Here is a 26,693-nt window from a genome sequence, read left to right on the forward strand (position 1 = left end):
GCCTTTGGACTTGAACTGCAGCCTTGGCAATTCCTGGGTCTGTAGCTTGCTTGCCTCCATAATCACATGAACCAAATCCTTAAAACAAGTCTCTTTATATACACATATGTGCATACATGCACACACATACACACATATCTTGTTGGTTCTACTTGTCTGGACAACCGTAATACAAGCATCATAATGAATTATAGTAGTAAATTAATTTGAGTGCCTACTTAAAACTAGTGAGCCTTGTACCTTAGGAGTTCCTTTGGAGGTCTGGCAACACAGTCATTTAAAAAGTGTTCCATAGTCTATTTTGTTCTGAGAATGCTGATCTAAAACAACCTTACATAATCAAGCACTTGCCTTTAAACCTTAATACCATCTTCAGAGGCATGTCAAGGACAAAGGACATGCTCATGTAGCCTTTCTTATCCCTTGCACAGCCTTCACTCAGAGAGGAGGTACAGGCATGGGTGGGAGTGCTGTCTCCTCTCTATTACAATTTTCTCCAACCCTCAAGACCCCTCTTAAGTCTCACCACCTCTAGGAAGTTTTACTGTTAAAGCCCTAGGCAACACTCTAGACAACCCATAGAACTTTTCTCTCCAATCTATGTTGATGAAATTAAGTAGCACTTTATGATTTGTCACATTTGGTGGCTATTGTGACACTATTCTCTTCTTTGAGGTTCCTTTCCTGCATCTTCTCCCTCAGACTGGCCATTGGCATTTAGTGTTTTACAAAAGGGATACGGATTCCATGCTGATAAAGAAACACTGGGTTGAGAAACACTGGGTTAACAAGTTAAACAAAGTTCTCTATTGTATAAAAGGACTTATTGGAGCCTCTAACATGCTAAGGAGCATTGTGACTCTCTAGGGAGGAATATAATTTAGAGCAGAAAACACTGGAGTAGAATGAGAGAGAAAAAGTCCAAGAGGAAACCATGTAAGAGATTGAGAAGAGGCAATTGGAGAAATCAGAGAAACTAGGACAGAATGATGTCATGGAAATCACGGAATGGCAGGCTTTCAAAGAGGGAGTGTCAACAATGTTTGATGTTCTAGAAAGGTCAAGTAAGGTTTTGACTTAAAAAGCAAGCCATGGGCTGGGCGCAGTGGCTGACGCCTGTAATCCCAGCACTTTTGGGAGTCTGAGGTGGGCAGATCACAAGGTCAGGAGTTCGAGACCAGCCTGGCCAACATAGTGAAACCCCGTCTCTACTAAAAATACAAAAATTAGCTGGGTATGATGGCGCGCACCTGTAGCCCCAGCTACTTGGGAGGCTGAGGCAGGGGAATCACTTGAACTCAGGAAGTGGAGGTTGTGGTGAGCGGAGATCACGCCACCGCACTCCCGCCTGGGAAACAGAGAAAGACTCTGTCTCAAAAAATAAATAAATAAATAAAACAAAAAATAATTTAAAAAGCAAGCCATGGACTTAGGAACTAGTAAATTATTGGTGATACAATGATAGCAATTTCAATGGCATGGGAAACAGGCAATGTGCAGTGAGCTGAATGGTCTGTAAGAAAATTTAGATAATAAATATATATCACTGTTTCAAGAAGTTTCCTTGGAGAATCATAGAGGGGTTCTTTCCTACATTAAGTTGTAGAGATGTGAGCATATAGCCTGTGGTAAGAGAACTAGTAACGAAGATAAGTTGAAGAGACATGACAGAGAGAGGAGATTAATTGCTGCAACAAAGAACACAAGAGACTGGAAAAAATAGGATCATGCACACAGGTGTGAAATTAGCTTTGGGTAGGAGAGACCCCTTGTCTTCATCTGTTTTCTGTTGCTTATAATGGAATACCTGAAACGGGGTAATTTATAAAGAAAAGGAATTTATTTCTTATAGTTATGAAGGCTGAGAAGTCCAAGGTAGAGGGGACACACCTGATGAGGGTCTTCTTGCTGGTGGGGACTCTCTGAAGAGTCCCTAGGTGGTACAGGGCATCACAGGTTGAGTGGGCTCAGTGTGCGAGAGTGCTAGCTCAGTTCTTTCTTCCTTTCCTTATAAAGCCACCAGTCCTGCTCCTATGATAACTCATTAATTCCTTAAATTGTTAATCTATGCATGGGTTAATCCATTCATGAAGGCAGAGTCCTTATGAATCAATCACTTCTTAAAGGCCCTACCTCTCAATACTGCTACATTAGGGATTATGTTTCAACATGAGTCTTGAAGGGAACAAATATTCAAACCATAGCACCCCTCTTCCTTTGATTCAGGAGGGAAATTGACAAGGATGAAGATAGATGTGGACAAGTTTGCAGTTCATCCTCCTTACTCTTACATGAGTTAGGGCCTTAAAACACTATCTGCTATTTAGCTTCCTTCAGAGGCCTCCTGTTACCTTCAAGATGAATTCCAGATTCCTTCAAATGGCCTTTTGGAACTGGCTCCCATCTTTCCAGCCTCCCTTTGACCACTGCCCCCTACAAACCCTATGTTCAAGGCACCCATGGTGGAGTTCCCAGACACTCTGGCTCTCTGCATTCTCCAGGCCCTCTGCCTGGAATCCCCTCTCTCCTGCCGAATGATGAACTTCTATGTTATTTAACACCTGACTTAAATGTCAAGAAAAGTAAAGCTTTCACTGGCCCCTTCTGTCCTCCCATACATAGTCAACCCTTCCTCTATCTGACATAGTACTTTTTATAAGACTTTTAAAAAATTAGGATGTTTTACATGTCTGATCCTCCCATTGGATAGTGTTAGGAACTTGATGCTGGAACTATTTGATACAAGATGGTGTCTACATCATACTTAACCCACAATAGGAAGTAATTAAATGTCTGTCATAAACAAAAGTGGACATCTTTTGTCTTCAAATCAAATGTATAAACTTCTTGTACTGTATCTTAAGAATAGTATAAGCTATATTTACATATAATATAAAATATACTTAAATATAGTATTAACTGTCTATTGTTTAATGTATTGCAATACTTAGGCTATGAGACCTACAAACAATACCAGTTAAATTAAAAACTAAGTATAGCCAGGTGCAGTGGCTCACACCTCCTATCCCAGATACTCAAGAGGCTGAGACAGGAGAATCACTTAAGCCCAGGAGGTTGAGGCTACAGTGAGCTATGATCACATCACTGCACTCTAGCCTGGGTGACAGAGTGAGACCCTGTCTCAAAAAAATAAAATATAAAAATAAGGCTGGTCACAGTGGCTCACGCCTGTAATCCTAGCACTTTGGGAGGCTGAGGCTGGAGGACTGTTTGAGCCCAGGGCTTCAAGAGTGGCTTGGGCAACATAGCAAGACCGTGTCTCTACACAACAAAAACAAAAACTAGCCAGGCATGGCGGCATGAGCCTATAGTCTCAGCTACTTGGGAGGCTGAGGTGGGAGGGATGGCTTGAGCCAAGGAGGTTGAGGCTGCGGTGAATTTTACTGTATCACTGCACTCCAGCTGGGGTGACAGGAGTGAGACCTCTTCTCAAAATATATAAATAAAACAAAAGTTTTATCTATATGTTGACATTTTTGATAATGTTACAGGTTTATAGCCTGTTTGCACAAAAATCTAAAAGTAATTTTGACACTGAATAATTCAAAAACTATCCTTACCTTAACTACATATAAAAGAAAAGAATACTTAAATAGATTTTAATGAAACACACCCACATCTACACATATCCATGGTTATTCTGCAGCATGTTCTGCAATTATTTTTTAACATTTTTCTCCCATTTAATTTTTTTGCTCCTGTTAGCTAAAAATGAATCTTGGAAAGGGAAAAACTGTTTCCCTAAAAATAGAGTATATAATTTTGTTTTCAACCACCACAAACCTAAGAATTTAGTGCAGCGATGAAATACATGTAATTTGCATTCATTTATTTTAATTCATTGGTTCTTAACACTATCAGACCCTCATTTTATAATAAATTTTGATGCCTCCTTTATTATCCTGAAATGAAATTTATAGATAATATAACATTACATATACAAACATATAATTTATATACATAAAATTTATGTATATGTAAAATTTGGGAAATAATGTAATGTCCCTTTAATGTTAAAGAGAAATAAAAAAACGAAATAATATATATTTTAATTCATAAATGCTTATACATGAGTACACTAGAAGACACAATGAAGTCTACACTTATTTTTATTTATTTTTCTTTTTTTAGAGATAATGTCTTGCTCTGTCACCCAGGCTGGTGTGCAGTGGCATGATCATAGCTCACTGTAACACTGAACCTCTGGGCTCAAGGGATCCTCCTGCTTCAGCCTTCCAGGTAGCTAGGACTATAGGCATGCACCACCATGCCTAGCAAATTTTCTTAAATGTTTACTCTCATAGAGATGGAATCTTGCCATGTTGCCCAATCCAGCTAGTCTCAAACTCTTGGCCTCAAGAGATCCTCTGCCTCCACCTCCCAAAGTGCTGGTATTACAGGCATTAGCCACCATGCCTGATGTACACTTATAATGTTAAGTGGGATTTAAGTAAGATCAGAAACCATTCCAAATAGTATAGGAATATAAGAATAGGGTTATTGGCCAGACGCAGTGGCTCACGCCTGTAATCCCAGCATTTTGGGAGGCTGAGGTGGGCGGATCACCTAAGGTCAGGAGTTCCAGGCTGGCCAACATGGTGAAACTCCTGTCTCTACTAAAAGTACAAAAATCAGCTGCGCGTGGTGGCAAGTTTCTATAATCCCAGTTACTAAGGAGGCTGAGGCAGGAGAATCGGTTCAATGAAATTGTCCAACACCCACCGGGAAAGAAAGATCTGTCTCAAAAAAAAAAAAAAAAAAAATAAATTATATTCACTTATATGAATATGCAGCAGGACTTTGGAGAGTTATGAAAAATGAGGGACTCAGGAAAATTCTTTATTTTGCAGGACTGTCTGGCACACAGCAAGCTATTTAACAGGCCTGGTCCCTGCTCAGCAAATGTATAGCAACCACTCATCATTGTGACAATGGAATAGGTCCCATAAAATTTCACAGTATCCCCTGGGGGCAGTAATCCCCTTCCTGTTGATAGTTCCTGATTTAATTCCTTGAGCACACTCTCTGTTAATAGAAAGTTGAATGCTTTGTTTTATAAACTGAGGATGTTTTTGTCTTATACAGCTAACGTAATGTGACCATGACGGTAATTTTTTAAAAGTAAAATCTATCATCTGCATTAGTTTCCATTGACCATACTTGTTCTCACAATAAAACTGTAAGAGGGGCTGGGTGCAGTGGCTCAGGCCTGTAATCCCAGCCTTTGGGAGGCTGAGGTGGGTGGATCACTTGAGGTCAGGAGTTTGAGACCAGCCTGGCCAACATAGTGAAACCCTGTCTCTACTAAAAATACAAAAAAATTAGCTGAGCATTGGTGGGGGTGGCCTGTAGTCCCAGCTACTCAGAAGGCTGAGGCAGGAGAGTTGCTTGAACCCAGGAGGCAGAGGTTGCAGTGAGCCGAGATTGCACCACCGCACTCTGGGTGACAGAGCGAGATTCCATCTCAGAAAAACAACAACAACAAACTATAAAAGAGGTATAGGAGAAAACGCTAGGTTTATATTATATTTCAAAGAATCAATTTTCAGCTAAGGAAAATTCAACTAATTTTGATGCATTTAACTGGGATAATTATTGTTTTAAGTCTTCTTAGCTGTCAAGAATAGTATGCATAATATATTTAATTTTTTCAGGTATGTATTAACACATTTTTAAATGATCTTAAAGCTCTTTGATCCAAATCTCTAATAAAAATCTTTGAAAAGGCAAACATATTATGAAATCATAACCCAGTTTTTTCCACCTTCAAAGATAAAACACAGAAAAAGTCTCATATTAATTAAACTATAAGTGCCTGAACCCTAATTAGAAATCTTGGACTCAACATTTTGAAAGAATCCCAAATGCTTTCTGATTGATCCTGTTCCTATGGAAACTAAAGTTGGGAAGTAGTGAAAGACAAAAGAAATTACAAAATGGCACCAAAGAAATCAGCTGAAAGAGTTATTTTTTATTTTAAAAGGAAGGAAAAACACAGCCTTGTGTCCTGTCATCAGACACACATAGCAATTTTAAAAATAACACATAATTGAAATTTAGGAAATGCATGACGTATAATAATACTTATCTTTGCTTAAGACAATATTAATGTTATTCTTTTAATATGAACTTACAGCAAAAAAAAGGCTAGAAAATTATGAGGATGTTTTCTATTTCCCTTTTAAATGATCTGCTGTGATGCTGTTAGGATGACTAAATTGGATAATAAACCCCTTCCAGTAGGGAATGTGTTCATTTTTGGATATTTCTCCCATTTAGTTAAATAATATTTTCAGAACATGAAATATTTATTACAGGCTTATGGCTTACCCTTCAGGTTAATATTGCTTTGAATTTGATTTGAGTTGTGAATATGGAAGGCATTTATATGTAGTGAGAGACAGGGACACTGCAAATATACTGTTGGTTGGTACTTTCCAGCATATTCTTTGTATCCTTGTCTTCCAGATAGCAAAGAATGTGGGATTGTGAGTCAGTAACTCTAAGTCCTGCCTTGGAATAAGTCCTAAAAGTACTCTAAGCTCCCGTGTTTCTCATTTATGAAACTGTGGTAAAAAAATAGTCCTATGGGTCTCAAAGTAATGTTAACATGAGAATTAAGTAAAATAATTCCTCTGAAAGTGTTTTGTCAATTGTAAAGTTCCATTCAAATGCTAATTTTGTTTTTTCTTTGCTTTTTAATCCCCTCAGGTTACCCAACACTTCACCCTGATCTTTTCCCTTCATTCTTCCTGACCTCTAGATAACAACTGACATTGCAAAATTCCTCCCCAGCTTCCATGACACTGGTTCTGTTGGTTGTCCATTATTACTCTGGGCGCTTGTTTTGTTATTTTGTTATTGTCTCTGCTCTTTTATGTTCTTTAACCAAGCATGTTTTCCAGAGTTCAGTTTTTTGCCTCCTACTAATCTTCTCCATGTTTTTCCCAGAGTGGTTTTACATTTCCGTTTCCATTTTACCACTTAAATATAGGGGATAGGTACAGATCATGATCATCCACTCTCCAGTGGTCTTTAGAGACACATTTAGTTGGCTATTTTATTGCTTCCTGAAATATATATATATAAAAATGATTCCTTCTCAATTAAATACCATGATTTCTCTGGTTCTACAAGGTTACGACCTTGGAGTTACTGTTTTGATTCCTTTGATGTCTCCTATATTTAATAAATCACTGCATTTTATCAATTTCTATTTTCAATGTCTTCTGGATTCAACTTTACCTAAACAATTTTGACAGCCTCCAGTTTAATCCTGGATCTCATTACCTAAGGCCTGCCTTACAGTTACCCTTTCTTCCCAAGTCTAGTCTATATGTAAGGGGCAAAATGATTGTTTATCTCCAATATTATTTTTTGATATATTATTCCACTCTTCAAAACCTTCAACAACTTCCTGTTGCCTACTGCATCAAACAAAAAGTTTATAGCATGCTATACAGTCAACATTATGAATATCCAGCATTTTTGGAGCCTATTTTCTTGCTTTCTTCCAAAATAGGCTCTGTTCTAACCAATGAGAATTCTAAAGGAGGCAGTTTAGAACTTTAAAACATGTTCTCAGCTACATATAACATAATTTTATTATAACAGGCTAAAATATAGTACGTTTTCCCATTTAAAAACATAAAATGTTAAATTATAAACAATACAAATAATCATTAAATCAAACCCTTTCATTTAACAAATGAGGGAAAAAAGACTCAAATACAATAAGGTAGCTTTTCTAAAACCATATGATTACTAAGGGCAGAACTGACTCAATCTAGCCCATTGGAACTCTAGTTCCATTTTATTTATATTATACTTTTTTGCTTCTTTGTGAACAAAATTTGACATTTGTGGTTAGATATAAGGAGGTCCTTTGAACATATAGTAGGGACATTTCACATGGATATTTAACTTATGAATTCAATAATGTACCACTGGCAAATATATATTACAAATATAATTCATAAAATTAATCAGTTTAAAAAGTGAAGGTGATTCTGTCCACCAACCCTGTCCTTTTTAACCTGCCACGAGTCACCTTGTAAGAGAAGATGCGACTAATACTCTTTCAGGTAAAAGATGAAAGGTTGGTTGCAGTGGCTTAGGCCTGTAATCCCAGCACTTTGGGAGGTGGAGGCAGAAGCATCACTTGAGCCCAGGAGTTCAAGACCAACCTGGGCAACATAGTGAGACCTCATCTCTACAAAAAAAATAAATAAATTAGCACAAGCTATTATTGCACCACTGCATGCTAGCCTGGGTGACAGAGAGAGATCCCATCTCAAAAAAGAAAAAAAAATAGATCTAAGTCCATTGTTCTCTGAAAAGAAATATTTGTATTCAATATACATATAAGTGGGATAACTGCTCTATAAGTGTTGCAATAGCTCACTTCCAAAATGTTTTGTCCTTTCATTTTCTAATAATTAGAAATAAATCTCCTTAAACATTCTAGCCCACATAATGAAAAAGGCTGGTCTTGATTGGTCTCATCATTACTCAGCAAATTTTGGTAACTTGTGGCCAAATATAAACAGTTGAACTTATATATAATTGTACAAGCAAGTAATATGTGATTGTTCAAATTATTAGGACTCTGAATATATATCCCATGGAGGGCTGTGATGCAATCTTGCTTCCACTCTAAAATTAAGACGCAAAGGAGTGGGAGGTGAAGTGAAACTTCTTCCTCCATTAACATCTACATTCCCTTGCTCATAAATTCTTAGTGTATTTGGAGAAAGTGTTATCCAGCACAGAAATAGCTTCTGACACAAATGACTACAATGACAGTGTGCATATGCTGCTGACACAGGCTCCAGGCTGTTCTAATGTGGCTGCTAAATGCCTCTACTTCTTCCATTCTTTTCCCATAACCGATATCTTCTCTAGAGAATCCTTATAGATTTGGGGTCTTCAGGGCTAAAGGAACTATGAGAAATTAAATCATACGAAGAACTCACAGGAAGCTTGATACTAAGTTATTAGTGACAAGAACTTTAACATTAAATGAATATTTTAGAAACTATGGCCAATTTTGAAATGTGCTTGAGTTGATGTGTTGAATGTAAGACATCTGCAGGTATTCTCTTTACTTGTTTAGAAGGAGCCTGGGGGTGGACAAGAGGGCCTTGATGGAACCAGTCTCTACTAAACAAATGCAAGACAAACATTTTAAATTTTTAGGAATTTAATCAACTCTTTTTTTATATTCACTTTTTCTTGCCATCAGTCTATGAATGTGGCATGCATTCATCTGATGAGTATTTTTACATTTTAGGGAATAAAATATTAAAGTCTCTTTCAAAAGAAATGCACTGAAAGGTCCACGCTACATCATTAAAAAAAAAAAATGTAGCTCCTATGCAGTGGATTTACTAACAGACTTTGCTGTATAACCCAGAATCTTGGAGTTCTAGCTGATGACAGGGTTGAATTGGTTTTCTCTTTTTTTAAAAGGCATTTAAAAAAAAAACTATTAGTGGGAAATAGACTAACTAAATAGCTTTTTAAAAGGGACTATTCAAACATAATTTGCATTTCTTATACTGACTACCCTGGTTAAGGCACAGCATTTAAGAGAGCTGGTGTTTCAACTGGGCACGGTGGCTCACACCTGTAATCCCAGCAATTTGGGAGGCCGAGGCGGGCGGATCACCTGAGGTCAAGAGTTCGAGACCAGCCTGGCCAACAGGGTGAAACCCCGTCTCTACTAAAAAAAAAAAAAAAAAATTAGCCGGGCATAGTGGCAGATGCCTATAATCCCAGCTACTCGGGAGGCTGAGGCAGGAGAATTACTTGAGCCCGGGAAGCAGAGGTTGCACTGAGCTGAGATGGCGCCACTGCACTCCAGCCTGGGTGACAGAGCGAGACTCCGTCTCAAAAAAAAAAAAAAAAAAAAAAAAAAAAGAGCTGGTGTTTCAAATATTTCAAGTAAATTCACTTTGTTCTATTTATTTTCTCTTTAAATCTATAGAGTGAAAAGTGGAGCATACAAAAAAGACCAGAGGGCTTCAATGACAAAAAAAAAATAGAATTTCAGTATATTTATCATGTTATTATCTTTTTTTCTATTTTATGGGTTTAAATAGTTTTTTATTAAGAAAATTTTCAAATATATACAAAAATAGAGATGACAAACAATAAACACCATATAGTCATCATCCAGATTAAAGTTATAAAGATTTTATCATATTTACTACATTTACTTTATTGAAGAATATTAAAGCATATCATATATACCAAATAATTGTCTTTATTACTTTAGCAAGCACCACTAAAGATTAAAGACATATAACTATAACACCATTTGAACAACTAACAAAAATAATTCCTTGTTATAATTTAATATCTAGCCACATTTCCCTGATGTCTTATTTGAATCTGGATACACACTACATGTCAGCATTACATTTGCTTCTTAGGCCTTTTGATGCATGTGTTTAATCTAGCACCAACCTGCTCTTTCCTCTCTCCCCCTTTGTTTTTACCTTTCATGCCATTGACTTGTTGCAGAAACCTGGTCAGTTATTCTGCAGAAAAACCCACTTTCTGAGTTCATGCATGTGCTACCTTGTGGTGTCATTTAATTTGTGCATCCATCCTTCTGTAATGAAAGTTCACTTGCTGAGAGGCTTCATTCAAGTGAAGGTCATTTTCTTTTTTTGGAGGGATGGGCAAGAATATTACATGGGGAGTGCTATGTGCTTCCAACTTTTTTTCTTTTTTGAGAGAAAGTCTCACTCTGTTGCCCAGGCTAGAGTGCAGTGGTATAATCTTGGCTCACTGCAACCTCTGCCTCCCAGGTTCAAGCGATTCTTGTGTCTCAGCCTCCCAAGTAGTTGGGATTACAGGCACGAGCCGCCACACCTGGCGAATTTTTGTATTTTTAGTAGAGAGGGGGTTTCACCATGTTGGCCAGGCTGGTCTCAACTCCTGACCTCAAGTAATCCACCCACCTCAGCCTCCCAAAGTGCTGGGATTACAGGCGTGAGCCACAGCACCTGCCCTGGTTGTCCTACTTTCAATGATGCTAAGATTAATCAGTGTTTCAGGTGATAACAGACTGATCCTTCCATTGTAAAGCTCCCATCAACATTTTGTCTAATGATTTTACCCATTAATAATCATACCCTAAGTCAATTACATGCTGCAAAATGATGATTAGATTCTATTTTTTTTCATTATCTATTTTCTTTGACATTCATTCACTTGAATTCTATAAAGAACTTTTCCTTCTAAGTTAAGGCTATGTGGTTACACATACATGCCTAAAAGAAAGCAGAATAAAGATAATTATTTATTTTGATTGCCAAATATCAGGGTAAGGAGTAACTGACCTAGTCAATTCTAATGGTGACCAAAGAGTGAAGACTTTTAAACATTTTATTTATTTTCTTTTTTGTATCTTTATAATTAATGCATTTTAAAATAAATTCAACATATTTAAATCAATTGCATTCAGTATATGTTTTCTCTTTTGATTCTCATCTTGCCTCCAGTTTGGCCAAAGAAAGGATTTTTAGGTTGATTCCTTTGTCCTTTGGGCACAATCTCATTAGTCTTTTGACAGCTACCTTGCTTTCTAAGTGATATGGTTAGGCTTTGTGTCCCTACCCAAATCGCATCTTAAATTGTAATCCCCATAATCCCCATCATCCCCACGTGTAAAGGGAGAGACCAGATAGAGGTAACAATCATGGTGGCAGTTTCTCTCATGCTGTTCTCATGATAGTGAGTTCTCACAAGATCTGATGGTTTTATAAGGAGCTCTTCCCCCTTCACTTGGCATTGTCCTTCTTGCCACTTTGTGAAGAAGGTGCCTTGCTTCTCCTTTGCCTTCCACCATGATTTTAAGGTTTCTGAGGCCTCCCCAGCCACACTGAACTGTGAGTCAGTTAAAACTCTTTCCTTCATAAATTACCCAGTTTCTGGCAGTTCCTTATAGCAATGTGAAAACAGACAAATACACGAGGGCAGCAAACCATCCCAGGCTCATCTTAAATCGCCTAACCTTAAAACTGGAATCAGGTGTCCCTCCAAAGTTTCCTAGTCATTGTTAGTGTGGAATGGTATTTAGGGATTATAGTCTATATGCTAAGTATGCTCGTTTTCAAGGGGTTGTAGAATAGTTTATATTATTATCCTCAACTCCTAACTCCCTTCTCATTTATTTTTGTATGATTTCTAGGGCCTCCCAGCAGGCAGAACACAATTCTCCATCCCACATGTTTGGCCACATGATGTGCTTTGACCAATGGGCACATATCATGTTAAGTAGAAGCTTTTAGAGCCTTTAAGGACAGAGCTAAGCTTTGTCCTTTGCTTTTCCTTAGGCCACAAGGACAGTCTATTCCAAAAAGGGCCAATTCCTTCAGCTTGAGTCCTGGAAAAAGCAGATTGTAGAGAAAAGACTCAGCAGCTGACCTGGAGCCACCAAAATGGAATACAAGGCAAATATATAATGCATATGGTGGCAAACTACTGAGGTTTTTGAGGTTATTCGTTACTTCTTCAAAGCTGATTGATACAGGCTGTGATGTCTTCTGGGCCTTTTTAGTGGACAGATAGGAAAAGCAGCTTTGAAAACAGGAAAGCATCATGAGTTCAAACTCAATTCAAATAGAACATTTCCAAATCAGATAGAACATTATAGGACCTGTACTTAATTTTTAAAAACTTTATACATATATCTCTTTTTTCCTACACTAAAAATCTTAATTTCTATTTACATTAGTATAAGTACTGATTTGTATTTCCTATAATATAATGTAGTGTCAAAATAACAAAATCATTATTTTAAAGTACTAAAGTTTAAAACATATTTGCAGGTATTTTTGTCCTTAAGATATATTCTACTGTTTGGTGGAATATTATGTTTTTGGGTTCAGATTGAAATAATTATTTCCTTTTTGTGGTTATATCACTAATTTGATATACAGTAGGTTCATTTCCTTATTTCTTTTTTTTTCTTTTAGAGACAGCATCTTGCTCTGTCGCCCATGCTGGAGTGCAGAAGCACAATCACAGCTCACTACAGCCTCAGTCCCCCAGGACCAAGCAAACCTCCCACCTCAGCCTCCTGAGTAGCTGAGACTACAGGCATGCCACCATGCCCAGCTCATTTTTATTTATTTTTCTTTTTTGTAGAGGTGTGGCCTTCCTATGTGGCCTAGGCTGGTCTTGAACTCCTGGTCTTAAGCAATCTTCCTGCCTGGGCCTCCCAAAGTATGGGGATTACAAGTGTAAACCACCATGCCCAGCTCAGTAAGTTCATTTATTTCCATTTGTTTTCCATTTTTAGGGATGGCTATTTTAGTGAATTTTATCTTTTGAAATAAAACATTTAAAATTTCAAAATGAAATCTATGTAATAAGCTACATATAGTAAAAGAAATCTGTTCCATTCCTGTTCTACCTATCGTTAATAGTTTCATTAGTTAACAGTTTAACCTGCCAGTGTTTGTCATACACAAAATGTAGCATGTTGCATTAGATTGTTCTGCATCTTACTTCTTTCACTTGCTATATTTTGGAGATAACAGTACAGAGAGATCACCGTCATTCCTTTTTATCGCTACAGTGCCTACCATTGTGTTATTTATTTAGCCAATCCCCTATAAATGGGCATTTGTTTTCAATCAATCTTTTTTATAATAGTTGTGAAATAAATAATACAATGCATAAAAAAGAAATAACAACATGCATAAAGCATGTCCTGTTTTTGCAACTACAGCTTTAAAATAGCTTCCCAGTAATGGGGTTGATGGGTCAAAGGGCAGATAGAGAATTTTTCTACATATTGCTGAATATGATGGGTTAAAGGGTGGATGTAGAATTTTTCTACATATTGCTGCTCCATAGCAGTTGTATCATCTCACAGCTCCATCAGCAGTATGTAGAAGGCCTATTTCCATACAACTTCAATAATAGTATGTGGATGAGTTTATATGATTTCGCTAAGAGAAGAAGTGCTATCTTTGGGACAATCTAATTTGCATTTTAAGTTATACTGAGAAAAGCTTCATATTTGAAGAACCATTTAAATTTTTCTTCTGGGAACTCTGGGTAGTTTTATGTGCCATTTATAAAATTTTGATTTCTGTATTTAATTTTTAGGGGCTCCTTTTATATCAGTGATAATACTCTGTCAGAGACGTAACTTACAAATATCCTTTCCCAATTAGTCATTTATCTTTTTTTTTTTTTTTTTTTTTGAGACGGAGTCTTGCTGTGTCGCCCAGGCTGGAGTGGAGTGCAGTGGTGCGGTCTGGGCTCACTGCAAGCTCCGCCTCCTGGATTCACGCCATTCTCCTGCCTCAGCCTCCTGATTAGCTGGGACTACAGGCACCCGCCACCACGCCCGGCTAATTTTTTTTTTTTTTTTTTTGTATTTTTAGTAGAGACGGGGTTTCACCGTGTTAGCCAGGATGGTCTCGATCTCCTGACCTCGTGATCTGCCCGCCTCGGCCTCCCAAAGTGCTGGGATTACAGGTGTGAGCCACCGTGCCCGGCCACTCATTTGTCTTTGGATTTATTTAGGGTGTTTTATTTTTCCCATGCAGACACTCATTCGATATATAGTCCAGTTTATAGAAAAACAGACCCATGCTTTATTTTATTTTATTTTTTTGGTGGGGGCAGTTATGGTTTTATTTATTTACCTACTTACATTTAGATCTCTGATCCATTTGAAATTAATCATCATGGAGAATATCAGGTTCTGATCCATTTCTCCCTCAAATGGCTTCTCAGTTGTAACAATATTGATTAAGCATTCTCCATGGTTTCAAATGCTACCATTTTACACACACATACACATATACACACAATTTCTAAATGAAGTTGGCATAATTTCTGGACTTTATATACTCTTCCTTTGGTTTGTCTGTCTATTCATGTACCAATCTCACATTATTTTACTTATAGAAGCTTTATAGAACACTATAATATAGGGCTATAACCACCTCGTTTCTGCCCTGTTGGTGTATTATTGTTTAATTCTCCATTATCTCATTCATTTGATATTTATTCTATGTATTATATGTTTTATGATTAATATGTTGATACAGAAACACATATTATAATTTATAAATAAAACATGTCAGGACATATGCTCTTTTAAAAAATGAAGTAGGATATGTAATATAAAAAAGTTTGAAGGTCACTGATCCGATGTTTTTTGAACATGCCAATATCTTCAGATAGCTGTCCTGGGTGGGAGTAGCACAATGGAGCTGAGAGTCTTATGTGTATCTGATTTTGGCTTTGCCTAATGCTGAACGAAACTCTTGGCTGAGATGATGACTCACCTGGATCCAGGGGTAATTTTTTAAGTGCTAATGAGCAGGTGTCAAGATCCCACAAAATCATTAAAAGTAACGGCTAAAACTGCAGTTACTTTTTCACAAACCTATAAAAATACTGGATAAGAATGCCTAGGAAAATCATCTTTGATTTGGAAATGAAGATCACTTTATCAGGCTCTACAATGGTTTAAGTGTGTCCCTTTGAATTCAGGTATAGGAAATTGAGTTCCCAGTGTAATGGTGTTGAGAGGTGGTAGGACCTTTAAGAGGTGTTTGGGTCATGAAGACTCCGCCTCCCTCACGAAGATATTAGTCCCATTCTCATAGGACTGGGTTAATTCTCACAGAAGCGAATGAGTTCTTGTTCTCATGGGACTACATCAGTAACTGCAAGAGCAGGTTGTTAAAAAGTGAGGCCATTACTTGTGTTTTGTCTCTTTTGCACATGCTTGCTTGCTGCTCCTGCAGGTGCTTCCACATGTGATGCCGTTCACTATGCTCTGATGTAGCATGAGGCCCTTGCCAGAGGTGGCTGCCCAATGTTGAACTTCCCAGGCTCCAGAACCGTGAGCCAAGTAAACCTCTTTTGTTTACAAATTACCCAGTCTCAGGTGTTCTGTTACAGCAACAGAAATAGACTAAAACACTCTCTATTGTCTCATCTCTCTTAATAAACTTTTGTTCATTGTGGGATATAGATTACTATTATATCAATTGAGTAACAAAGAGATTCAGCCATGAGGGGAAAGTCTGGAGATCCCCTGCTCCAGAGAGTAGAACTTTTACAACTAACATGCTGATACGGTTTGGTTGTGTCCCCACCCAAATCTCATCTTGAATTGTAGTTCCCATAATCCCATGTTATGGAAGAGACCTGGTGGGAGGTAATTGAATCATGGAGGTGGTTACGTCCATGCTTTTCTCGTGATAGTGAATGAGCTCTTATGAGATCTGATGATTTTATAAAGGGCTTTTCCCCCTTTTGCTCAGCACTTCTGCTTCCGGCCATCAAGTGAAGAAGGATGTGTTTGCTTCCCGTTTTGCCATGATTGTAAGTTTCCTGAGGCCTCCCCAGCCATGCGGAACTGTGAGTCAATTAAACCTCTTTCCTTTGTAAATTACCCAGTCTTGGGCAGTCCTTTATAGCAGCGTGAGAACACACTAATACAGGCTTTGTTCTAGTCTAGATTAAGCAACTTTTGAGGGGTGTATTGTTTGACTCATCTGAGTTTTTAATCAATGCTTACTAATTCAAGAGGAACTTATGTGCTTTTAGGATATAAGGAGGCATCACGAAATCTGGAGAATTTCTTAAAATCCTATAAGGCAGACCAGTCTCTATATTTCCTTGTATCTTAGGGAGGCCACTATTAAAAAGAGAAGGAGGGAGTTTTAGGAGCAGAAGTATTATGCATTCATTTGAGACTATTAATTTTACATATGTCTTGAGGTTTTTGTTACTAAAAAGTTATATAATTTTATGAAGCTACAAAACAAATAAATATTAAATTCCAGCTTATGTAATTCTACTTAATCAAGTATTAAATGTGCCAGGCAGTACTCTAGGTTCTAAGGACCTAAAGATGTGTTGTCTCTGCCCCCAATAAGCTCACAATACAGAGAGATATACATGGAAAAATTATAACAGTACAGCTCAGTAAGTGCCATAAGAGAATAAAGAATATACCAAAAGCACCAGAGTATAATATACAGTAGACATCAGCTTTGAGGAATTGATGAGTTGGAAAGAATTAAGAGAAGGCGCAAGGAATTTTGGAGTTAGACCTTCAGGGAGAAATTGCATTTGGCCACATGAGGAACAATAGCAACAACAACAGAGATGAGATGAATGGAGGTTGGGAAGAAGTACTGTATCTAGATAAAATGGCATAGATGTTCACTCGTTTACACACACACACACACACACACACACACACAGCACAAAAGAACCTGACTCGTTCTGGATCCAAAAGCACTATATGGACCGTACAATAATCTCATGTCTCCAATATGCTTAGGTACAGTTTTAATGTTTTATGACATAGATGGCTGCATGTTTCGGTTATTGGACAAATGGATACTTGAGTTGTTGTTTATTCCATTGTGTCAGTTCTGCTTCTGATCAAAATCCATTCCTATTTGAAAATACATCTAGTGAATTTTTTTTTTTTGAGACAGAATCTTGCTGTGTTGCCCAGGCTGGAGTGCAATGGCGCAATCTCGGCTCATTGCAACCTCTGCCTCCCACATTCAAGTGATTCTCATGCTGGGACTACAGGTGCATGCCACCACACCCAGCTAATTTTTGTGCTTTTAGTAGAGACAGGGTTTCACTATGTTGGCTAGGCTGGTTTCAAACTCCTGACCTCAGGTGATCCACCTGCCTTGGCCTCCCAAAGTGCTGGGATTACAGGCATGAGCCACGGCGCCCAGCCCTCTAGTGCATTTTAAAAAAAACATAAACACCATTCTCTCTTTTCAAATTTAGCACTTGCCCAGAAGTTTCACATGTTCCCTTTTTATTTGTGGTCATTATTTCTTCTTTGGTCTCCTTTAAAAATAGCACCCCTTTGCACTTGTCTGTGAATCTTAGCTGGTGCTAGTGTCTCTGTCCTCTCTGGGTGCACACACGTTCTCCTTTGGACTTTTTAAATGGATCTTGCTTGGAATTCTTCCCTTTCCATATTTGGTTGCTGGTTTGGAAGTTTATTTCCCTCTGTTTTACTAATCACTTTGTTTCATTATTTTTGGTGGTTTTAGTTAGAAAATAGCTCCCACTGCATTTTGGCGCAACAATTTTAAAGGCCTCTATAAGATGTTATCTTGAGTCCTGCTTGTAGACTGAGCTTTAGGTTGTAGCTTAATTACTAACATAAATAACCTTTTGGAGCAAGGTGCACAATACTATATATAATATGATTTGATTTTCTGGAAGCTATACAGCAGTAAGCATAATAAATTGTGATCTTTATTTCTAAATAAATTATAAGAGTATGGTTATATATGCTGGAACTATTTCTTTTCTAATTTCCTGAAACCATTTGCAGGAAACTTAAGGATGGGCTATCTGAGAAGCACAGGAATCAGGAAGGCTGGAAAGGAGACTTATTTCTTGTTTTGTAAACTTGGTGCTCTGTTTGAATTTGCCCTAAGCATATATTATTTTTAGTTAGACATATAAGAAAATGTGTTTCACAATTAATTCATTTTTATCTTTGGTTTTGTCCATAGTATGGATTTAGCAAGTTTCACAATGTGAAGAAAGCGAAGAGTAAAAACAGCAGGTGACTGCATTGACAAAATGAAAGCAAGCAAATTGGACAAACCTAGCATAAAGAAGATAGACCAGATTATGCATTTTTACTCCTTACAAATATAAAGACAAGCCCATCCTAAATTATCCCAGTAGAAAATTTCGACAACTACAACAAAACAGAAAACCCAGCAAAACAAATAGAAATTTGATGCTGATGACATGCGATAAAGAAAAGCAGAGCTCTCCAGTAAAAACCAAAATTCCTGTCTGTTAAGTTTACAAGGATTCTTCCTTAGGGCTTTCTGAGCCAAGACAATGGACAGCTAAGAGGGCAGCTCTTGAAATACTTTCACAGGATTTGCTTCTCTGCTCATAAAATGTAGGAACAATTCAAACTGGAGAGCATTTCCTACCCATTCACTGGCCTGAAGATTCATAGAGTAGGGTTTTGTGTTGCTGTCAGCGGGCATCTATCTGAGCACACATCCATCCATCCTCTCTCTCTCTCCTTCTCTCTCTCTCTTTCCCCCCACACCCCATGCATGCATACACTCACACACTTTGGAACATAGAAGGCCACTTCTCTGAACATCAAATCAAGTAAAATGACCATTCTAAGGGTGACAACTCAGGGAAACTCTGGAAACACTGGAAACAAATACTGAAAATAAACTTACGTATGGGAGAGAGAATAACATTGAAAGAAGTATACATAGTAACCAAAAGAGCTACTGTTTCATGTTTATAGGGTGGGAACTGAACAGAAAGTTGAAAACGCAGCATATGTGATTAAAAAAATTTTTCCTTAAAAACCAAAGAGCCATTTTTCTTAAATTCCTGATCAGATTTAATTAACTACATTTCAAATGCAGTCATGCACTGCATGACATTTTGGTCAACAATGAACCATATCAGTGGTCCCACATATTATAATAGAGCTGAAAAATTCTTATCATCTAGTGATGCTATAACGCCTGTACTGCTGTAACACAAGAACTTTATTGTTTTATAAATTTAGTGTAGCCTAAGTGTACAGTGTTGATAAAGTCTACAGTAGCCTACAGTAATGTCCCAGGCCTTCACATTCACTCACCACTCACTCACTGACTCGCTCAGAGCAACCTCCAGTCCTGCAAGCTCCATTCATGATACATTTCTATACAGGTGTACCATTTATCTTTTGTGCTGTTTTTACTGTACCTTTTCCATGTTTAGATATGTTTAGGTACACAAATACTTACAACTGTTTACCATTGCCTATGGTATCCAGTACTATAACATGCTCTATAGGTTTGTAGCCTAGGAGCAACAGGCTACACCATATAGCCTTGGTGTGCAGCAGGCTCAACTATCTAGTTTTCTGTAAGTACACTCTATGATATTCACGCAGTAACAAAATCGCCTAACGACACATTTCTCAGAACATATCACATCATTAGGTGACAAGTGTAAAGAGCAATTGTCAGTGGTTAAATGTGTATGTGTAATTATGTGAGTATATTTATCAATAAACTATATAAAATAAGTACTTATACAAGCAATTGACTGGACTACTCCAATAACTTCTAACTGGTCTCCCCAGTTTGACTCCCCCCACCCCAATCCTTCCATTCACCATACTCCATCCAATGCATTCTCTTTAAAATGTAAATCAAACTGATATTCAATGTCAAAATGCTTCAATGGCTTCTTCAGTTTACTAAGTGTGTTATACATGTAATTCTCCCTAAACCTCTATGAGGCAAGCACTCTTACTGGGATTATCACCAACACTGATGAGTAAACTGACATATATACAGGTGTTAATGTATAAGATCACACAGCTGGTAAGAGCACAGGGTGCAGCATTGGAGTGCATGTTCTTTACCACCATACTATGCAATTTGAAATACAACTCATAAAAAATACAGCTTTAGGCCAGGCGCGGTGGCTCACGCCTGTAATCCCAGCACTTTGGGAGGCCGAGGCAGGCAGATCATCTGAGGTCAGGAGATCAAGACCAGCCTGGCCAACATGACAAAACCCAGTCTCTACTAAAACTACAAAAGTTAGCTGGGCATGGTGGTGGGAGCCTGTAATCCCAGCTACTCAGGAGGCTGAGGCAGGAGAATTGCTCAAACCCGGGAGATGGAGGTTGTGGTAAGCTGAGATTGCACCACTGCATTCTAGCTTGGGTGACAGAGCAAGATTCCACCTCAAATAAAACAAACAAACAAACAAAACCAAAAAATCAACAAGCTTTATATCACCATGAGTTATACTTTAAAGGTAAAAGTTATGGTGGCTTCATGGAATCTGGAATATTCTTGGCTACAGCACTGAAAACACTGTGGCTGGGCATAACCTCATTTTGGCTGCTGTGACAGACAGAATCATAGCCCTACAAAGATGTCCACATCCTACTCCCCAGAGCCTATAAATATCTTACTTTACATGGTAAATAGGAATTGAAGTTGTAGATGGATGAAAGTTGCTAACCAGCTGACTTTGAAATGGATAAATTATTCGGAGTTACTCAGGTGAGCCCAAGGTAATGACAAGGGTCCTGATGAGTGGAAGAAGGAAGCAGAAGAGAGAGAACTAGAGAGGCGGCAGCCTGGCGTCGCAGGCTTAGAAGCTGGCAGGACAGGGCCATGAGTAGGGAGCCTCCAGAAGCTGGAAAAGCCGTGGAAACAGATTCTGCCCTGGAACCTCCAGAAGGAATGCTTCATGCTGATACCTTGATTTTAGCCCAGTGAGACCTGTTTCAGCCTTCTGACCTCTAGAAGTTTAAGACAATAAATTTGTATTGTTTTGTTTTTGGTCATGTGTTTCACAGAAATAGAAAAGTAATACAGTTGGGTTATTTTTTCTGAGTTCTAGCCTCGTTAACAGTAACACCATCCAAGAAAACAATCCCTGGTTTTAAGTTTTCTTTTGCTGCTTTTGCCAAAGGAAGCACCTGACCCAGGTTCTAATTCCCCTTTTCCATCCTCATCATCATCTTCCTCAAAACATCAATCTAGCAAGAGGGGTATACTGGAGTATTGACTCAGCAGTGTTACTACTATATTGCTTTGGGATGAAAAAATATTATTTTAAGAATGGCCTTTATAGCTTCCTGGTGTTCTGACTTCAATAAAGCTAGCAGCTCTTACCTCCATATTCCAATACATCTTCTCTATGGAGAAGGCCCACAGGAGGAAACCAAGGCAACGGAAACCATGGGTGGTGAACATCCGTAAGCTCCCGTGGGCCCCTCTCATTAAACTGCTCACTTGGGAGGATAAATGAGTGTTCTTGGTCATAGGGAACTCACTGTGCTCAGGCTGAAGTTTTTGTTTTTGACTTCATTCTTTCTAATATAATTTCTTTCCTAGTCTTGAAATGGTTGTTAAATCCACCTACAAGCCCATTTTAACATTTCTGTTCATCAGATAATTGAGACTATGCCAGCATGGAACCACTTCTCTCCAGCAAATTGATTATGACAGTTGCTTCTTAACAATAGGTACAGAGGGCAGCATTTTCCTAGCACCTTTTCCCTGGAGTGCTGTTTTGGGTCACTTCTGGCAAAAACGCAGAACCTTGTGATTTTACAAAAGATTCAGACCTCTCTCCCCTACCACAATCTTTATCAGTTGATGAGAGATCAGACTCAGGCTAAGCGCCTGGATCAGGTTCCAGTCCAGCCCTGAGGACCAGCTGCTACTGGCTAGGTAGAATCAGGAACTGATTCATGATCAGCTCCTTGGCTCTGAGAGACCCCAAAAGGCATGACAACACCCCACCAAACACAGAATACTCATTCCTATTATTTTTTGAGATATCAGCTTAAATGATGCCTCAGAGAAATCTGACACCCCACCTACTTAACATGAAGTTAGAGCTTCATGATTTATATTGCAATCAGTTCAATCTATACACTTCTTTTACCTACCCTACCTCATCCCCATTCCATCTGCTGTGGCTTATGTCCCCCCACATTCATATGTTGAAATCTAATCACTAATGTGATGGTATTAGGAGTTGAAGGCTTTGGACTGTGATCTGGTCATGAGAACCGTGCGCTTACAAAGAGACCGCAGAGCTGCCTTGCCTCTTCCACGACGGGAGGTCACCCTGAGAAGGCTCCATCTATGAACCAGGAAGTGGGCCCTTGCCTGACACTGAATTTGCTGGTATCTTGATTGTGAACTTCTCAGCCTCCAGAGCTGTGAGAAATAAACGTTGTTTATAAGCTACTCAGTTTATGGTATTTTGTTACAGCAGCCTGAATGGACTAAGGCACCATAGAATCAACAGTCATATATTTATACCTACTATTAACCAGGAACTTTGCTCAGCACTGGACATATAGTGGTGAGCAAACATCAAGAAATTCCTTTCCTAATGGAGTGGGAAAGAAAAATGTAATTCAACTAAACACACACAAAAATGTCCATATATCAACAGGGATACTGACATCATCGTTTAAACAACAAGAACAACAACAAAAAAGCAATCCTCCAGACTACTAAGAAAGATATAAAGAATGTTGATTCACAGCAGGAACAAGAGGAAAGAAGGGAGTAAGCATGATATTGTACATGAGAGGAGTGGCCAAAAGAGTGGCACAGTTACATCTGGGAAGAATATTAAAAAGATGAATATGTAATAACAGCATAAGAAATCCACTAAGTCTTTAATAAATAAAATAGTATTGGATTATAACCCAAAGTATAAAATGAATATTTATCAGCCCATACTGATAGAAAAATAAATGATTAAATAAATAAATGAAGGGAAGGGAGAGACATATCTCCCATGCAGAAGAGCTCCAAATAATTTATGAAGATACTCCGCCTTCAAGGAGATGGAGCATAACTCTCCTTCCTGAAGAAGTGTGGGTTGCGTGTAGTGACTTCCTTCCAAAAAAGTCTAGTATGGAAATGAAGAAAAAAGGGTAGGTAATCTGTGGAGAAAACTGGTATGCACTACATTAGGAGTATGATTATAGGTGATCAAGGTTCACATCAACAGCAATAAGCCATGTGTACAGTATGTTCCCATCAACAGCAGTAAGTCATGTGTACAGTATGTTCCCATCAACAGCAAAAACTCATGTGTACAGTATGTTCCCTGGAGATAATGTGATGAAAATGTCACTTTACCTAGGCTGCTTACCACTTTCTGATCTTCCTCCAAAAAACCTATAACCCCAGTCTAGTTATCAGAAAAATATCAGAGAAACACCAATTCGTGGTCATTTTACCAGATACTTGACCAGAACTCCTCAAACCCATTATAGTAAAAGAAAGCAAGGGAAGCCTGAGAAACTGTTACAACCAAGAAGAACCTAAGGAATCAGGACAACTAAATGTAATATGGTAGCCTGGATGGCATCCTGGAATAGAAAAGGCATTAGGTAAGAATGAAGGAAATTTGAATAAAGTGTACCATACTAATGTAAGATATTAACAATATGGGAAACTGGGTGTGGAGTATATGAGAACTCTCTACACTAGCTTTGGAATTTTTATTTAAATCCAAACTGTTCTAAAATTGTTTTAAACATAAAAAAAAAACTACCCACATACAAAGAAAACACTCTTGCAATGCCAGATCTTTTAGTATCCCAGGAACAATATAGAAAAGTCCCCACAGCATTCCGAATACATCCCCTATAGGAATCAAGCTTAGCAAAGCCAATGTGTTATATTTACCTAAAGCTTGAAGAAGTCACTCAGCCCCATTCATTTATGCTTTTGTTTGCCTCTTGGTTGTTTCTCCACTACAATTTCAGACTTGGAGTGTATTGTTTCTATGTTGGTGATTCAATAGGAATAGCACAGCAGAACGATTTTCTGTTTTTAATTAGTGACAATTCTACACTAAAAGGCACACTCTTTTCTATTTGAAATTTAGAATTTCAGCAGAATACGTAACTTTCTCAGTTGTTCGGTTACAATTTCTCCAGCCTACCTCTCTGTTGCCTTTTAGCATGAGTGCATTTTTTTTCTTCTGTGTGTTCCATATGATACTAATTGATATTTCAGAATTGCATAAGGGTTTCATTGTGAAACTTTGGCTTTCTGGTTTGACTTTATATAATATTGGTCAGCACATGTCCCTTCCCTGAGACAATGTGCACCTTCCTCCTCCACAAAGGGACGTGGCTCACATCACTTGAGCTGTGCGATGATCACTTGGGCAGTGAGGGCGTGAGAAAATATCATTGTATTGTGGTATTAGACACTCGTCCCGCAGGTTAAGTATTATAAGTATTACTTTACCAGAACGTGAATAGCAACAATAACTCATTTTACAAAAGAGAGAAAGAGAGACAGAAAGAAAGAGAGATAGAAAGAAAGAGAGAGAAAGAAGAAAGAGAAAGGAAGGGAGGAAGGAAGGAAGGAAGGAAGGAAAAAAAGCAAAACAAAAAAGGTGGGAGAAAAAAGCAAAAGCAAAAGTAGAACTGCATTGCTTAAAGTCTATTGCAAGTTCCTCCATTTTCCTAAAAAGTTAACGCGAAGAAAACAAAATAACGGCAACGTTCCCAGGATTTTAAATCTCATGAGCCCAGAATCCGTGAAAATCCTGTTTAAAATCATCCGGTGAAATTGGCTTTGGGACGTCTCCCCAGCTACTGGATCATGTGGCTTCTGAATCTTTCTAACAATCGTCCCGTTGGATGTCCCCTGAGGACACAGCAGCTGGCTAGAGTCCCCAGACCAGACTTCTGTAAGTGAATGTAGATGTGCAGGTGGAGAGGATAAAAGTAATTCTGGCTCAGCAGCCACGAATTCCCCACACCTCCGCCCCGCAAGTGCTCTGCATATCGCCGGCTCAGCTGGGGCGCTACAGAGCCCAGACCACGCGGACGCTGCCCCCTCCTTGGGGACTCAAAGTGTGGCCGCGCCCGCCTCCCAGTGATGCCATCTTTCTTGGGGTCTTAGCATCTTACCAGTGGGTAGTGAGTTTTTTGCATTCGAATCACGTCCCTCTGTCTGAAAACTTACCCCAACTTTGCAAACAGATGAGAACCTGCTAGTGGGAACCTTTAATTTTCTGTATCTAGAACTCACAAAATCAGACTCAATTTACAAGAAACCCACGACGTCGCGCTCCCTTGCTCCCAGCGTCCGCCCGCGGGCACCCTGGGTTTCCCGCTCGCCTGGGCGCAAGGTCAGACGCCCCGCGGCGACCTCGGCCCAGAGCCGCCCAGACACCGTCCGCGAGCGCCCCGTGGGGGGCTGGAAGGTGGGGGCAGGCTGGTCCAGGCAGGAAGGGTAGAGGAACCCGAGAACTTACAGCCCAGGGCGACCACCAGGTAGCGCAGCAGCAGCAGGAGGAGGCGGTGGCGGCTCCTCCTCGCCATCTTCCCGGGGCGGCAGGCGGCTGCTCTGAGGAGGTCGAGGGTCCTGGCGGCAGGAGCGCAGGAGGCCGGGGGCCCTTGAACTTCTGGGGCGGGAGAGGAGCAGAGAGTCGGGAGGGGAGGAAGAGGAGGGACGGCTCTAGATGGGATGTCAGTTTCCCCCTCCCCGGGGCGCCTTCTCAGCTGGCTGCCAAGAGGCGGGTCCTCCAGCCCAGGGATGGGGGTCTGTTCTTTTTGGGGGGTGTGGGGGTGGGGGCTAGAGGGCGTGAAAACCAGGCGAGGCGTCCGCCGGGTCCTAGAGCAGCGCCCGGGAAAGCCCCGGCGGGTCGTCCCTCCGCCCCCACGCCTCCGGGATTGATCGGCTTTGTGTCTGGTCCGCGCGGGGCTGCCAGCTGTCCCCAGGGCGAGGAGCCGGGGGCGGGAGGCGCGGGCAGGCTGGGGGTGGGGGGATTGGGTGTCTCGGGGACGGGGATGTATGCGGGTAGGGAAACGCCTCCTGTTTTGCCCCAACTCCTTTCTTCCCCTCCTTGGCTCAAAACTTCTTTCTGGCTTTTCAGCCTAGGGGTGGAGATATTTGGAAAATTTCTGCCCAACGGGCGAAGCTGAGGGGGTGGCGCTCTGAGGAGATGGGGTTCGCGGGCTCCGCCTCGAACTCGAGAAAATAAAAAAAGCAATCAAGACTCGTGCTGGAAGTCAGGTCTCAGATTTTAACACAGACTTGGTCCCTTCTCAGTTTAAGCTTTTTGCTCCTTGGAGATTT

At 39.5% G+C, this 26,693-nt stretch overlaps 1 protein-coding gene across 3 annotated transcripts in view; it reads right to left on the reverse strand.

Moving 5' to 3' along the window:
• Nucleotides 1-26,487, reverse strand: part of JAM2 (junctional adhesion molecule 2) — a 74,282-nt gene extending 47,795 nt beyond the window's left edge. The window contains exon 1 of one of the 3 annotated variants that reach the window (XM_058427522.1): nucleotides 25,870-26,487. In XM_058427522.1, coding sequence (XP_058283505.1) covers nucleotides 25,870-25,936 — 67 coding nt within the window. In that variant the 5' untranslated portion in view covers nucleotides 25,937-26,487. The remainder of the gene's footprint in view (nucleotides 1-25,869) is intronic. The other 2 variants (XM_058427521.1, XM_058427524.1) reach the window with 2 other exon arrangements.
• Nucleotides 26,488-26,693: the final 206 nt, after the last annotated feature.

Source organism: Hylobates moloch, unplaced genomic scaffold (assembly GCF_009828535.3).
Source record: "Hylobates moloch isolate HMO894 unplaced genomic scaffold, HMol_V3 SCAFFOLD_14, whole genome shotgun sequence".
Classification (NCBI taxonomy): Eukaryota; Metazoa; Chordata; class Mammalia; order Primates; family Hylobatidae; genus Hylobates; species Hylobates moloch.